The following is a 16333-nucleotide window of genomic DNA, read 5'->3' on the forward strand; positions in this document are numbered from 1 at the left end:
AAAGTCTCAGAACACACCACATATAGATGAGCCGTTTACGACAAAACCTGCATTAGTGACATCAGTGATGACGTTAGGAAAATCCCACTTATTAGGACGTCGTCACATGCGAGTTTACACAGTGCATTTACGCGGAGCTCAAATGATTTGTGATTTACGGAGTGGTTTTAAGTGTTATTTCTGTTTTGTTGGATATAAATGGAGTTGGAGATAGAGGTTAACCTATGAACTTATTAAATAATTTAATTTTTTATAGATCTATTTATAATAACACCGATGTTGATGCAAAATTCGGCGTGACAAAGATCATAACAATGGCGCCCATTTGTATGCAAAATAAAGTGTAGTGAAATAACATTACTACAATGTTATCTATACACATGGGTAGATGAAGATCCCATCGATCATGGTGCCTTCGACAGGATACAAACAGATAAAAGTAACAGTAACAATAATACAACACTTGTTCTTCACAGATCTAGGTAGGCACTCTGGTTCCCAGCGTTCTTTTCGGCTAGGGTACCGATTGTCCGAAACGGTCCCATGACAGTTTGGTCATTTCACCACACTCCTTCCCACTTTATAGTCCTCCATTGATACCTTGGGCTCGATTATACTCAATTTGGGCGGGGAGAGGGCGGTCGGGGACTTAATTGTTCCTTTTCCTCTCCTGGTACATGTTTGGAGCGTCCTAATCCGCTTCCGTGAACAGCGCAATTAATCCCGTTCCCGACATGAACAGATTAGGTCTACACACCATGGCCATGGCCATAGGGCTCATCTTGTTGACCTGCTCGTTGCATGCGACGATGGCCAGGAAGCGTATCACGTGCTTCAGAAGGTCATAATGTTCATTTGGCGGCTTCTTCAGCAGAGGTTTCAGATAAATCACACACGATTTGGGGTCCTTCGGGTCCTTTCATGTATGGCAAAAAACTGGGCGGTCATCCTGACAGGCCCTGAAGAACACCTTGAGCATGCCTGCGATGCCATGATGTCGCCACACTCGTCCAGGCTGGCTTCTACGCGGGAGTCGAACGGGGCCCTCAGATTTTCTATCGTGGCATGACTGCTACTCGGCCGGAATATGTCCTCCGGGTGCATTCCCTGAAGTTGGATATGCAAGCAGATCTTCTTCACAATGAACGGCACACGATTTTCTTACTAACGAGTTACGAATGTTCGGGCACCTTGCAGTGCTGGACGGTACTTCCATCTACAATGCCACATGACAATAAGTTCTCAACCGAAACACTCTTTTAGGCACAGGCGTTACAGGTACTTCTAGCGTTATCTTAGCAACATGTGCCACGCTAAGATATTTGTGCCGGTGTTGTTGTCCGTAACAAGGATCTGTTGGTCACAATGCGGGGTGGGGATTTTAATTGCTTATCCCAGCAACAGCATTCCCGAATCCCATTCTTTACAGCATGAAGTTCAGGGTCCCGGCGTCCTTCGCGTCTCACATGGCAGCGGTGCCGCTTAGCAATAGCGGCAGAGACACAGGCCGCTTCACCAACAGCGGTGCCGCTTAGCAATAGCGACAGAGACACGGGCCGCTTCACCAATAGCGTTACCGCTCAGCAATAGCGGCAGAGACACGGGCCGCTTCACCAACAGCGGTGCCGCGTAGCAATAGCGGCAAGGACACGCGCCGCTTCACCAACATTTTTACTATATTCCTCCCCATGTTATTGTCCTCCCTCCCAAATGAAAGGCTCTGACCTCATGCCCACACATTACCCTTGTTCATGACCCAGCCCTCTTTTGACCTGTTACTTATAAATAAGCAGGAGTCAGGCAGACTCCCATTTATTTTCTTGGAAAATCCCTGGCACGCATTTAAGTGGTTAAACAGACCCCTCACTACAGCATAGACCCAATTTAAATCACTTAACATCATATATCGGGCCGTTTGACTAGATTTAGACTCATAGTTAACCTTTTGCCCAGATTTCCCCATACAGCATAGACCACAGTGCGGGATCCTGTCACCTGTTTTAATGGCTTGACCTTACTCCTTAATCATATTAATGACCAAAAGAACCACAGAATCCCTATGCGTGCCACACCTAGATCCGTGCCGGCCCTGCAACTGACCGCATCTAGCTCAACCTTGAACAATATCGGCCATAAAATTGACCGCACAACCTCGGTAAATATCAGTCGCACAACCGACCACATCTAGTACACCCTCGAACAATATCGGCCATATAATCGACCGCATCTAGCACAACCAAGAGTAATGTCGGCCATAAAATTGACCGCACAACCTCAGTTAATATCAGTCGCACAACCGACCACATCTAGTACAACCTCGAACAATATCGGCCATATACTCGACCGCATCTAGCACAACCATGAATAACGTCGGCCATAAAACCGACCGCATCTATTACAACCTCAAACAATGTCGGCCCTAGAATTGACCGCATCTAGCACACACATGAATAATATTGGCCATAGAATTTACCCCATCTAGCACAACCAAGAGTAATGTCGGCCATAAAATTGACCGCATCTCGCACACCCTAGGTAAATGTCGGTCATAAAACTGACTGCATCACGCACAACCTCAGACAATGCCGACCCTACAACTGACCGTATCTTGCACAACCTCAGACAATGTCGGCCTTACAACTGACCGTATCTTGCACAACCTCAGACATTGTCGGCCTTTCAACTGACCGTATCTTTCACAACCTCAGACAATGTCGGCCTTACTACTGACCGTATCTTGCAAAACCTCAGATAATGCCGGCCTTACAACTGACCGTATCTTGCACAACCTTAGATAATGCCGGCCTTACAGCTGACCGTATCTTGCATTAGTTACATGACGCCCCATCCTATTATGATTCTTAATCACATTGCTCAAGTCAACGTCTTCTACCAGGTCCGGCATCGACCCTGCCACTTGAGTTTATGTAATTGCCTGAGCCCCCACTATTACACCGCTAGCTTGCGCGAGTCAAATAAACCCGTTTCGGACAATCATAAAAGCACAGAAATTACCAGGTGGATCAGTTCCGTGCATGAGCCATTCCTGAATAAATAGAAAATGGCTCTCCGCCTTCACCACAAATCGCCCCAGTGAGCCTCGAAGCATAAACTTTCCCTTTCCTAAACCCCTTTCTTGTGCCATAGAGACCAACTGGCCACTTAAACCCAAGGCGGCCCACACTCGAGCACCTGTTCCCACATCGGAACCTTTTCCGGCAACTGAGCAACTACCCGGTCCGAGGCCAGGGTATTCTCAGCCGCCGTATTTATTACCGCCTGTATTGCAAAGCCGTTCACACTTGCATCGATTTGGGACATTGAGTCTGATTTGATCTGCTCGATTATCACCGCTAGGCCCTTATCGTTTTGGATACACTTTGGACATACTTGAGATAAGTTCCCTATCTCTTTGCAATTGAAACATTGCTGCCTGACTGGAGATGGCGATGGACTTCTGGTGGGCCTTGCCAAAAGCTGGTCAAGCATCCCTATACAGACGTACATCTTCTCATCTAACATGTCCTCCTTTCTCTCCACGGCCACCACCCTTTCTACAAGCCTACTTTCCGATGCCACATTCACACCGGCCACCTTATCTAGCCCTACACACTCCACTTTCTGTACCAATATTGGTTGATACACAAAGCGAGTGTGAAAGACCCACTTCAGCTGGTCAATAGCTTGCTCTATAGACGCGGGCCTCTGATTCATGACTAGTTCACCCGCTCCTTTTACCCTAGCACCCATGCAAAATCTTAATATAAATTCTTGCAACAAATAAGCCTCGGACAAGTCCATATATGGTTCGCTTGCAAGGGTCATTACCCTGTCGGCCCAGTCATCGACTAATTCAATATCTCCTTGCCTAGCACTGGAGAAGGTTACCCTTGCCGTCTCTGGCAAGTCGCGGTACCCAAAACGCCTCTCTAGCTTGTCTATTACCTCCAAATAGCTTAGATCCACCTCGATATACATCACCAAGGAATAGTATTCACTTGCCTTGTCAGTCCTCCCACTCAAAAATAGTGGAGAACTTTTCAAATTTGGTAAGAAAAGCCTGCCAGCTTCCCCGACCATCATAAACAGTGCCTTATGCAGCGATTGCAGCCTAGACTTCTGCTGGCCAGGAGGCAAGGCTCTCTGGCCAAAGGGTGCCGCAACGTTATCGCTTACACCTCGCGTTGCATTGACAACATTCTGCAATACTAGATGAGGGGTTGCCCCGCTACTGTCCACCTGTGGTGCAGGTACCACCGTTGTAGAGGTTACATACCCCGACTGTCCTGATGGAAACATATAAGGGGATTAAGTTTGGTTAACCTGACCACCCACTAACAAATAATGCAGTTGGCCACCTTGAGAAACTGGTACCTGCGTCATGACCTGATACGGCATAGGCTGTGCCCCTTGCGCCATTGCATAATATTGCACCGGGCACGTACCATGTGCCACAGGCACCTGAGTCACCGCCTGGTATTGACCTGACTGCACGCCATGTGTGAGCTGGTACTTAACAGGCTGTGCCTCCTGTGCCATGGTATGGTACTGTACAGGGTACACCCCATGTGCCACAGGCACCTGAGTCACCGCCTGGTATTGACCTGACTGCACGCCATGTGTGAGCTGGTACTTAACAGGCTGTGCCTCCTGTGCCATGGTATGGTACTGTACAGGGTACACCCCATGTGCCACTGGCACCTGAGTAAACGCCTTGTATTGACCTGACTGAGCGCAATGTGTGAGCTGGTAGTGAACAGGCTGTGCCTCCTGCGCCATGGCATGGTACTGTACAGGGTACACCCCATTTGCCATGGGCACCTGAGTCATTGCCTGGTATTGACCCGACTCAATACCATGGGTTACCGACATATGCGCCACCGCCTGATATTGCACAGGCTGCTCATCGACCGGTTCAGCGACTGGTCCACTAGCCTCTCCATACCACTCCCCCTCCTCATTATATCTATGATCGGAATCAGGCCTAGCTGTACTGAACCCAAACATGACTTACATCAAATGTTAAGTAGATATAACCAATGTAAAATTTGGAAATTCCATCCATCATGCACATTGGCTAATATAGTTAAGTTAATGAATTATTAAACAACTAAATTGAATTACAATTACTGCAAACTGCTGGTATAAAGTTAACTCCTTCAGTTGAATTGTATAAGAATTAATTTAATTTATTTGATGGACTACGGTAATATACTGAATGGGTGCGCTCATCAACAAATTTACAGTTTACGGTAATCCAACAACAACCTTTCCGATATATCGTTGGACAGAATATTCGAAACACATTCCAACAAAACCAATCTTAATATTACAGGTATGTGTATTGCTGTAAAAAGTGCACAAGAGACTTATACAAAATTTACAAGCCACAATCTATGAAGCGTGCACACAGAGAACAAAAAAAACAACACACAATTAAATGCCCCTTTAAACTTTAAATTGGCATTAAATACACGTCAAAACCAGAATGAGGTCATATGATTTAATAATCACAACCTCAAAAATTTAATAAAGGAAAACAAGGAAAAGTATGAACCTCACTAGTAATGAAATAGTGATTCAATCACAAACAATGTTTGTAACTGTTAATAGATATGTTATCTATTTGAAAATCAGATATCCACCAGTTATTACTTGGTAACTTATGAAATTGTGATTTGAATCACAAATCAATGTAACAAATCTCGACACTCCCTGTAGAAAAACACTAGAATTTTTAGATGGGAATTGTGTTATTTAACACGAGTCACAGCATCCTATGATAAACAAGGGCAAACTATATTGACTTCAAATTCAGTGAAATAATCAAATGACACTCAATACGAAGAACATTGTACGATTTGAAATGTATTAATACTGAATTAAGTATCAACATCACCAACAATTCTTACCAATAAGAATTAATAATGGTGAAAATGGGAATCTATCACAAATATTATACATTCAGCAGAGAAATACTTTAGTCAAGCGTGAAACTGAATTGATAGCAATGCGGTGATTCCCCTGACTATAGGCAAACCATTCACCATACAAATGTACAGACAGCTAAATATGGATGGCAAATAGGGCAAATATGGGGTAATTATATGGTTCAAATATTGAAATGCCTTTTAAAATTGAAACTGGCATTGAATATGAAAAACACAAAAACACAATGTGGCAATATGATTTAATATTTCAAAAACCATAAAAAATGAGTTATAGATAACAAGTGATAGTATTCAAACTCTCTTGTAGTTAAATCCTGATTAAATTACGAATCGTATAACTCGTAATTGATAAGTTATCTCTTTGATTTTATAAATACTCAAAAGAAATAAACGAGATTCACTCTCTCCCTCACTGAATAAATTGCCATTTTCCACTGCAGAAATTGTGACAAAATCACAATCGAATTGCAGTGAGTAGATACGACAGGGCAATGTAAACAAACACTGCTCTTAATTTAGCCGTGTGACGAATATTGGCACTAGCAATCCCGCACATTCAAAATGGAAAACCTAAAAATAGAAAAACACAGATAAGGCAGTTACACGGTTCACATGACCACAATCGTACGCAATCACCAAAACGTCGAAGTCAACAAATTATATGACAAATACCGACGAAATCGGTTTAATACGATCAATGATACTTAATTGATTGCAATTAAGAAACACTCATTTAATAAAAATGTATGCAGTTTTTAAGGAAACAGACGATGATAATTATTCTTGAACATTTTCAAGATGGCTGACTCGAAATTTGCCGAGGCAAAATATCTGACTTTTTAAAAGTAAAAAATACAACAAGTTCGGAGCTCGCAGCGCCATTTGTAGTGAAATAACATTACTACAATGTGACCTATACACATAGGTAGATGAAGATCCCATCGATCATGGTGCCTTCGACAGGATACAAACAGATAAAAGTAACAGTAACAATAATACAACACTTGTTCTTCACAGATCTAGGTAGGCATTCTTGTTCCCAGCGTTCTTTTCGGCTAGGGTACCGATTGTCCGAAACGGTCCCATGACAGTTTGGTCATTTCACCACAAAAGGTTTAAATCCGATCGCAATTTATGTGACGAATTCTTTACAAAACAAGGTCTCAACAATAATAAACAGCATCAACATGTTTAATATGCAATAATTTAACCACAATTCAATTGTTATTGAACTTATTTATATTGAAAGAAGCTAATTAATCAACATATCACGTTGAACTGCTTGAAACAATTGAACAGTTGACTGTTGTATATTGAAATTTCCTTTTTGATATGTTTGCGGTATTCAATGTTTGCTTCAAAATTAATCATGAATTACATATTTGTTTTTGTAAAATGAACGACAGAGGTTTGAAATATATTATTGTAGTAAAATATTCTAGAAATCAACTTCATTTCTTTATGTTATTGTGAGAGGCGCAATAAAAACGTCAGCATCAATAACTCAGATGGTAAGCCAGAATCGCACCACGCTGAAGACCAGAGTTCGATTCCAGTTTGTTTTTATTTTTTTAGATAATAATTCAAGGCCAAATATTAAATTGAACAAGTATTTAAATAAAATGTAAATTGAAACGATTTTTTTATTTTATGTTTTATGCACATTATAGAATCGATACGTCGTATTTTTTTTCAGGAGCTCGAAAGTATAATTTCTGAGCAGAACACCATTATGTACGCCTGCACAATCTCAAGTACTGTCATCCGATGACGACAATGACCAGGTAGAAGGTGGATGTAGCGCCGTCATGGAAAACCGCATTGGGTCCTTCATTTCTGGGCAGCCTGCGGAATCAAGCAGTGACTTCACTGACGATGATGGAAGTGATGACGTTGATGCGTTTTCGCAGGATGATAGCATTTGACGTTTCCACGAATCTCGCTGTGGATGTGCTAAGAAATCCACGATAAATTTGATGCCTCCCAAATCAGAACGCACATCCTTGATACGCGGGAATAGACGAGGGAAGAAAAGGAAATGTATATTAAAGGCTGTTTGTCCGAAGGCCCCACAAATGACTCTACAAAGCGTAGGAAAAAGAGAGTGAATTAGTGGCAAAAACACATTTCGCGGTAAGGAAATATTTGCAAATACGTTCAGATTGTTATTTGACATAAGACGCTGTGCATTAAAATCAATAAGGCAATCATTGAACAAGACCGGTCCGGACTCACGCCGGCATGGAAATACAGGAAGTAAACCAAAACATGCTCTGGTCTTCACAAATGTCGAGCGTGTGTTCCAATTCATCTACAACTATGCGGAATAATTCGGAATTCCCCAACCTGCAGCTCCGCGTGGGAGAGACGATACGGCATCGATATACCTACACAGCGGTACAACGAAAATGAACATTCATAAGCTGTACAAAGCAAACTGTCAAGAGGCTGGCGTGCGCATCGTCGAAGAAAGCTCATTTCAGTCAATATGGAGTGCCTGCATCCCACATATAAAGGTCGCATCCCCTAGAGACGATGTGTGCGCCACCTGTGAGAAGCTGCGAAAAAAAATATGGATTCGGTATCGGAGGAGGACAAACTAGCTTCCACTGAAGAAATGCATAGTCATATTGTTTTTGACACAAACAGAAATAGACCTTAACAACAGTCTCATTAAAAAAGCAAAAGAAATGTCACATCCAACTGAACGATCAAACCACTTCACATTTGATTTCGCGCAAAGTGTAGGCATACCGCACCATGCACGACAGATGGGGCCATTCTATTTCGCATCTTTAAGAAAAGTCCAAATTTTTGGAATGAGAATTGATGGACAATCACGTCAATTGAATTTTCCCATCGACGAAAATGAGAGCATCGGTGCAGATGGAACTAATGCTCAAGGACCAAACGCTGTCATCTCGATAATAGACTACGTGCTCAAAACCCATGGATGCGCAGATCTCTCGTGCACAATAGAAGCCGTTAATTGTCCGAGTGAGTTAAATTGTCATTGTGATCATTATAAGTTTAGACTGCGTAAAAGCCGTTTAAATCATAATATAACAAACATATTGGAATATTTTATTGGTTATATTCATCGTAATAATAATAACGCGAATCATAAATGATCATAACATATTACAGTGATTTTAAAATGAATGATGATGGAAGTGTGCTGGTTATGACGACGACGACAACGGTGGTGGTAAAAGAAGATGATGATGGTAATAATGGTGATGTTGATTCTGATGACGCTGAAGATGACCATTCAGTAAACGATGACTGATGAATATATGATCGTGATCTCTTGATCAAAGTTATTGGTGTTACTTTCAGGTCAAAACAAAAAACAGTTTGTGCTAAGCACTGCTTGGGTACTTCGCATGGCGAGTCCTGACACGGCGCCACACTTCAATCGAATATATGATGCAGGTTCCGGGTCATTCACGATGTTTGGTAGATAGTGGGCTCGCCGATTTAAAAAAAGCTACACAGATAAGAAACAAAACATTAATAGTTTTACAAGTTTTATTTGCAACATAAATATACAAGATGATAATAAGTAGTATTATTGATGATATCATAATAAATTACACGCCCGGTAAATGGTATCATTACATGTAAGTCCTTAAAACATGGCATACATGGTTTGTTTTACTTATGTTATTGAATATGCGCTTCAGACGCCCGGACTGTGACGCCATTCAGCAGCTAGAGGATATTGTCAACAAGTCGTCTAGTGCAACAGAGGCTGTGCGATATCCGACCTGGCGCTGGCGTGACTGGAAGACTTTCTTGTCTACATCTTTTAAAGCAATACCCGTGATAAGGTAGTGTGCCCAACTTTTGATAAGCTACACATTTTTCACAAGTGTTGTGTAAACATACACACAAATATTTCTAAATGCACACATGTTCCCTACACATATTTGTATGATGCGAGTCACCATAATATTAAAGTGTTTATTAGTGTGTAAGAAGTCACTTGAAATTCGGCATGTCTATGTTTATTTATTAATTGTAAATTATTATATGAGACTCAGTATGTAATTATTATATTTAATAATAAAACACATGCTTTTAAGAAAAACATAGCTAAAAGACATGTCTAAAGATTTGTTTCTGGCTAATGTGTTACAGGAAGTACCAGTACTCCAGATTCGACTCATCGAGGCCCGGCACGGTTTTCGCAACGGAGAAAGCAACGGACCTACCCGAGGAAGAGTTTTTCATCACGAAACACAGGGAACTCCCCTCAGCAGAACCATGCTTAATTAATCAGGCAGGGCTATCAGAGAATCGCGTGAAATATCTTACAAAACTGTCAGACCATTTGTGCGACCGTGTTATCAGGACATTACCTGTCCAACACCCACAGACTGATTGCATGTGATTACATCATGTATTCGAACATCAACCTAAACAGTTATTTTAATCCATGCGCGTGTAAATGAAGAGTTTTCCAACAAGTTGTTTTAATATTTGAATAAGTGTTTGATATTGCGAACTTTTAACATGCTGTTAACGTCATGAATATGTCATTCCGATTGAAAATGACGCGACGTCAACAGCTTTGTTGAGTGACAGGTTGCGTATATAATGTTGTCATAGCAACGCTAAATAGTGGCGTACACATGTAATTTATACATCATTGGATTCGTGGATGAACGTACAATATAGAAACTGAAAAAAAACCCACTAAACATTGATTTATTTTGTCATTAATACAGGTTTTGTCGTGGAACGGCTCATATATATTTATCATTTTTCGTTGTTCAAGAAAGTGTTTAACCTTCTGTACATGGTATAAATGCGTCGGAAAGATTGGAAACGATGGAATGATTCGTCAGAGTTCTTCTCGTACAGTAAGAGTAACGTTCGTACCAACATACTTAAGAACTCTTTCGTTATGTACACATTTTATTATATTAGCACACAAAATTGAATATACTTAACACAAGATCCATGGATAAACCGCGTGTGGTCTTTTCATTTGAGACAATTTCGTAAAAACATCACACTCTGTGATGAAACAATGAATTAGCCATTATATAATATTAGGCGAAATTAATCTAAATTCCATTCAAAAGATGAGAGCGTGAGAGCGTGAAATTGTGCAGTTCGACACAAAACACATCTTTTGGCAATAACCATCATGCATAGAGTATGATAACATTATTTTATTTAAATTGTTCTCTGGAGCGTCATTCAATATTCACCAAAACATTTTTCATATCGTTTGACGTAGTATTTTTCCCTAAATGCATATAACTTATGATAATCGTTTCCTATGCATATTGTGTGTTCATGGTTCTGACTATCACGACATCGTCTTCTATGCATCACGAACATGAATATGCGGGTAGGCTTCTCGGAAAGGTATTACTTATTAAATACGATGTACAAATGCCCCATTCGTAGTTTATAACTTAAAAATATTGGTATCATGACGGTCCAATGAATATGTTTTAGGTCGTAAAAGCATATAATATGATATCGGTAGTTTCGTTCTGTACGTACTGATATTCAATAAACTGAATTCAGTGCAGATAATAAGCATACATTTCAAGTACATAATTATAACATTGAATTGTTTGAATTTTGTCTGATATTCATTGACAGTCGTATAATTACGTTCAAATGTTATTCAAGTGCCCTAAGACGTGTGACCTCTAATAAATATTTATACCAATATGCTCATAAACCCAGATCCACTCGAGTACAACTACAGCAAGGAGAAGTCAGTCATATTACCAAACATATTGTTTATGAGGCAATTTGCCTGTTTGATTTAAACTACGTACAAGACAAGAGATGAAACGCTGATTTTTTTTGGTTCATGACTTTACCAAAACAGTATTCTTTTAATAATTTTTCATCATAAATTGACACATTTGGTCTAGGAAATGTTCGACCAAAAAAATTGTATTTATTATCACTGAATGTCCTTGTTCCGCGCCTTGTTTTGGCGGCGACTATGATATAAATTGTAAACCGGAGAGAAAAATCATTTAGATAATTTTCCGGGAAAAAAACAACAACAATAATTGATTATTTCTTAATAATGTAAAATTGCAACTTGTATTTTAACAATAAATTATATATATATATGTATACATATATATATATATATTTATATATATATATATATATATATATATATATATATATATATATATATATATATATATATATATATATATATATATATATATATATATATATTATATATATATATATTTATATATATATATATATTGTGTGTGTCACATCATATTTTATATTTTTTGCTGTTCAGCTGTTCATCTTGTTTGTTGCAAAAGAAAAAAAACTTTATCATATACGACATCTATGAAATTATCTCGGTCACACAATGTTTTGTTAGGGTTCTAAGTTCTTAGAATAAAATAGAGCGGTCTGTATAAAATGTCACGGCTGAATGGAGCGTAAAATGACCTTCTTATAACTTTGTGTAGACTTTACTTCAAGATAACGTCAGAATATAAGCAAACTTTGTTAGAAATGTAAAAAAAATAATCAGGAATTACAATTATGTTTTTTTTCTATATTAAGGGTTTGAAACTGAAAACGCAGAAAAAGTACACATAAAAGCTCTTATCGAATCGGATAACAACAGATTTTACTTTTTGTAGAGTGCTTAAAGGCCCGGTCTCACTATGATGCCGGTTCATGATCCGGGATCCACCGGGATGAACCGTGGCTCTACCGAGCTGAACCGGGGCTCCACCGGGGACAACCAGAGCTCCACCGGGAAAGTATTAAAATGTTTAATACATCCGGGATGAACCGACCGGCGTGGCACCGGAATCAACCGGGACGGTAACGGGAACACAACCGGTGCACCGTAGCTCCATAACGCCCAGGTTTTTTCGCCGGTGGTTCCCGGGTGGAGCCCCGTGAATGCCGGCAGAGTTCCGGTATATCTACGGTATATTGGTCAAATCCGCCCTCTTCCAGGACGCCACCTGCATTCACCGGGGCTCTGCCGGGGCATTACCTGCGACGGCCGTGGATAAACCGGGGCGTTGCCGTAGCTCTGCCTGCGTCTGATGCCGGTAATGTCCCGGTGAGTGCCGTCGGAGTTACATTATACCGGGGCTCTGCCGGGACGCTGCCGGCTTTCACCGGAGCTCCATTAGGGGCATTACCGGTGACAACAGGGGCCCTACCGGGGCTTCACCGGGATAAACCGTAACTTGTCTGGAGTTGACCGGGACTCTGCCGGCTTGTTGACCGGCTTCAACCGGGGCGGAAATAGTGCAAAAGAATTCTACGAATCATCCCGGTTCTCGCGGATCGACCGGCGTTAGCAAACCGGGATGGGGCGGGACACTACCGGCAATAGTGAGACTTGGGCTTAACGTAGCGCTCATATGGGTGAGTAAGTGTTTTAATGGTTATATATGTGTGTATGCGGCTAATTTAGTACCAGGTGAAACAACATACCGATGTGCATTACGTACACCAGTGAATGACATCACTTGAGTATAATAGTTTGCTTCAATAACTTTTTTATTTTTAAATAAGTTGGTGTTATCATACAGCTTTTCACGACTCTCGTCATTTGATGCTTAGCTTGTTTATAATGAGGCTTATAAAGACTTATACTTCTGCCACGAAATAGTTTCCGCCGTTTCTTACGCTTTTTCGCATCCTGATATTCGCTGATTGCAAAAAACGCTTCGGCCTTCTTTCCATGTCGTCAAACGTGTCCAGCTGTTGTAATGACCATACGGGCAAGTCGTATTATAAACAGAGAAACTAATGGTTCTGAATGGATATACAACACAGATAGAAAAAAGATCTATTAAATCAAAATGAACTACACGGTAACAATTCGACATACATCGGAAAACTGGTAAAATCACACACAATGTGCGGGAACAAAAACTATCAGGTGACCACAAATACGAACGACCACGGCTATTTTGCGGACAAAACGTCAATCGAAGGCATGTTTTCTTATATTTTTTCTGTTTTAGCAGAACACATGTAACAATGTGTTGGCGCACCGTACGCAGTGCGAATTCTTCTTTTTCATGTGCGGGAACAAAAACTTTCACGTGACCACAAGGCGAACGACCACGGCTATTTTGCGGACAAAACGTCAATTGAAGGTATGTTTTCTTATAATTTCTCTGTTTTAGCAGAGCACATGTAACAATTTCTTGGCGCACCGTACGCAGAGCGAATTTTTCTTTTCATTGGTGTATTGCTTATATTTTAAGGTATAATACTTTTTTAGAACATTCAAAGACAAATATCGAACTCGACGATGCAGACGACCACACCTTTTTTTATCAATACCTGTGTTTGTTGTTAAATCGATTAAAACAAAGGTTTTATTACCGTCCGTATGCGTAATGTTTTCATATAATACCAAATATTAGTTTTATTATTTTATATTTTTTTTCCAAAAGATTATGCATTTATCTTTCCAATGATGTATGATGATATAGTGGGTATGCGCTTGATCATGGTAAAAATTTATATCGAACTTCAACTATTTTATATGTAATATAGAAGGAAATTAATTGCGCATGCGTAACCTCTATGCATAGAATGTGGTTCCCGATCTAATTTACTCCTCAGTCAGAACGGTATCATTTCATTTTGGTCCACGATAATTGCCGATGTTGACACAACGGGCTCCCCGCTGCATTGTTGAGAATCGATATACGTATACATATTCGATTAAACCCGAATCAACTAACTTCAAGCATTTAATTTTTGCTATCAGTTCATCTCTTGTGTGGCACTATGGAAAAACCTTTTTCATTGAAGCACTTTTTAAATGGCAGCTGAAATACACATATAATAAACATGTTTTGTGGGCCAAGCTTAGAAGATTTTGATCGTGGCTGTACAGTGTGCGCTTAACAGTGGCGTGACGGAAAAGAGATTAATGACTGCCTATAAGCCAAGGGCAAAAATAAACAAAATAACTTTTAAATACATTATGTAAAACAAAAGTGATTGCTCTGTTGTGTACAAGAATGCTTGTTATAGCGATTTAACACTACATATACAATTTATTATTAATGGTGATTCTTTTAACATAAATACTCCTTAAAATTATCGGATTTTTATTTTTACTCATCAATTAAAAATATCATGAGTGAAATACCCCTCGGCTGAAAAAATGTTATCTGGAGCTCTGGATATACCTGCTACGATTAAGTGTACTTCAGCAAGGCGAATCTGATTTGAGGTTCAAAGATTTAGTACGAGTAGTGCAGCCGTGATATTTATCTTACCTTCTTGGCACAACTGTATTTAGTTTACATCAAAAGAGCTTATCGATGTGCTTGTGTTGACGTTATATATTTTACATTGAATAAAGCGAGAGACGTTGGCTATTTGTGTGCACATTAAGATGAAAGCTCATTTAAGTTTATATTTGTCATTTGTCATTCCTTGTCAAAGGCTTATTTTAAGCATATTTGATCTTCGTTTAACTAATTGCTTTCAATTAACGTTATATAAATAATTTCATTTCGATTCGAAAAAAAATTCCTTTAAGTAAACCAATCAACAAAATTAAGTTGTTAATCGAAGGCGTTAAAAACGCATATTGCTTCATTACCTGCTATAAAACTTGTGTAGATATTCCAAAATATTTTCACGACGTAACTTTGGAAAATTAATGATTTTGTTATTCAAACATCATACTTAACATTTCAGTCTGTTTGCAAATACCACATGTATTATCCAAATTATTGAATACAAATCGAAACAACCGACTCATTGCGTGACGATTATCAATTAAGTGTACACTATTTTGGTATTTTATTCATAGTCAGAAAGTTATTTTATACGTCTTTTTTTCTGGAATAAGTCGGCATTTCATTAATTTATTTACGATCGCTTGTTAAAGGCTGATGTTTCCTCAGCGTGTTAGACTGACAATTCAAACTTTTACGCAGTTTCACATTAAAAAACTTTTTTTATCAGGCCCCAAATGTTATTATTTTGTTAATTACAATAAATTATGGTATATTTAGCCCAATTCCTGATTGTCAAACGATAACATTTTGGCGAATATATCATTGCAGTAAAATCAGAATGTTTAACCAATGGTTTATTTGTGATGACTATGAGATGTCTGTCATTATTTGTGTAATAAAAATAGTAAAATATTAAGTGTATGAGTCTATCACAGCCTAATATAACGTACCATGCGCTTTGCCTATTTATATTATTGATTTATATGAATATATATTTAGTGCTACCGTAACAAAGAATTATGTAAAAAATTATATTATTTAAAATGTTTATTCACATGTTCTTAAGTCATATTACTATGAACAAAAAAGCAATTAATCCGTGCCACATGACTAAAATGTTAACGTACAATT

The 16333-nt window shown here is 39.4% G+C and overlaps 1 protein-coding gene and 1 long non-coding RNA gene across 4 annotated transcripts; one reads left to right on the forward strand and one right to left on the reverse strand.

Annotated features, from left to right (window-relative positions):
* Nucleotides 1-76: 76 nt before the first annotated feature.
* Nucleotides 77-10926, forward strand: LOC127876855 (uncharacterized). 3 transcript variants are annotated; one of them, XR_008048113.1, is made up of 5 exons: nucleotides 77-216; nucleotides 7648-8948; nucleotides 9291-9410; nucleotides 9638-9784; nucleotides 10095-10926. XR_008048113.1 is itself a non-coding variant. In XM_052422353.1 (2 exons), exons 1-2 carry the CDS (start codon nucleotides 9615-9617, stop codon nucleotides 10345-10347), a joined length of 423 nt encoding a protein of 140 aa, XP_052278313.1. In that variant the 5' UTR covers nucleotides 8989-9614; the 3' UTR covers nucleotides 10348-10926. The 3 variants fall into 3 exon arrangements, 1 of the variants encoding a protein (XP_052278313.1); XR_008048112.1 differs by having other exon boundaries at nucleotides 9291-9784; XM_052422353.1 differs by lacking the exons at nucleotides 77-216; nucleotides 7648-8948 and having other exon boundaries at nucleotides 8989-9784.
* On the reverse strand, nucleotides 228-7009 carry LOC127876857 (uncharacterized). The gene is made up of 2 exons (XR_008048116.1): nucleotides 6865-7009; nucleotides 228-372 (listed from the first exon to the last, which is right to left on the reverse strand). It is a non-coding gene; the product is annotated as an uncharacterized LOC127876857 (long non-coding RNA).
* Nucleotides 10927-16333: the final 5407 nt, after the last annotated feature.

This window comes from Dreissena polymorpha, chromosome 4, assembly GCF_020536995.1.
Source record: "Dreissena polymorpha isolate Duluth1 chromosome 4, UMN_Dpol_1.0, whole genome shotgun sequence".
Classification (NCBI taxonomy): Eukaryota; Metazoa; Mollusca; class Bivalvia; order Myida; family Dreissenidae; genus Dreissena; species Dreissena polymorpha.

Excerpts from the sequence above, each read along its gene's own strand:
- LOC127876855 (XM_052422353.1), top strand. The coding sequence starts at position 9,615 with ATGTTATTGAATATGCGCTTCAGACGCCCGGACTGTGACGCCATTCAG. Across the intron at positions 9,785-10,094 it reads AAAGCAATACCCGTGATAAG|GAAGTACCAGTACTCCAGAT; the intron begins GTAGTGTGCCCA and ends AATGTGTTACAG.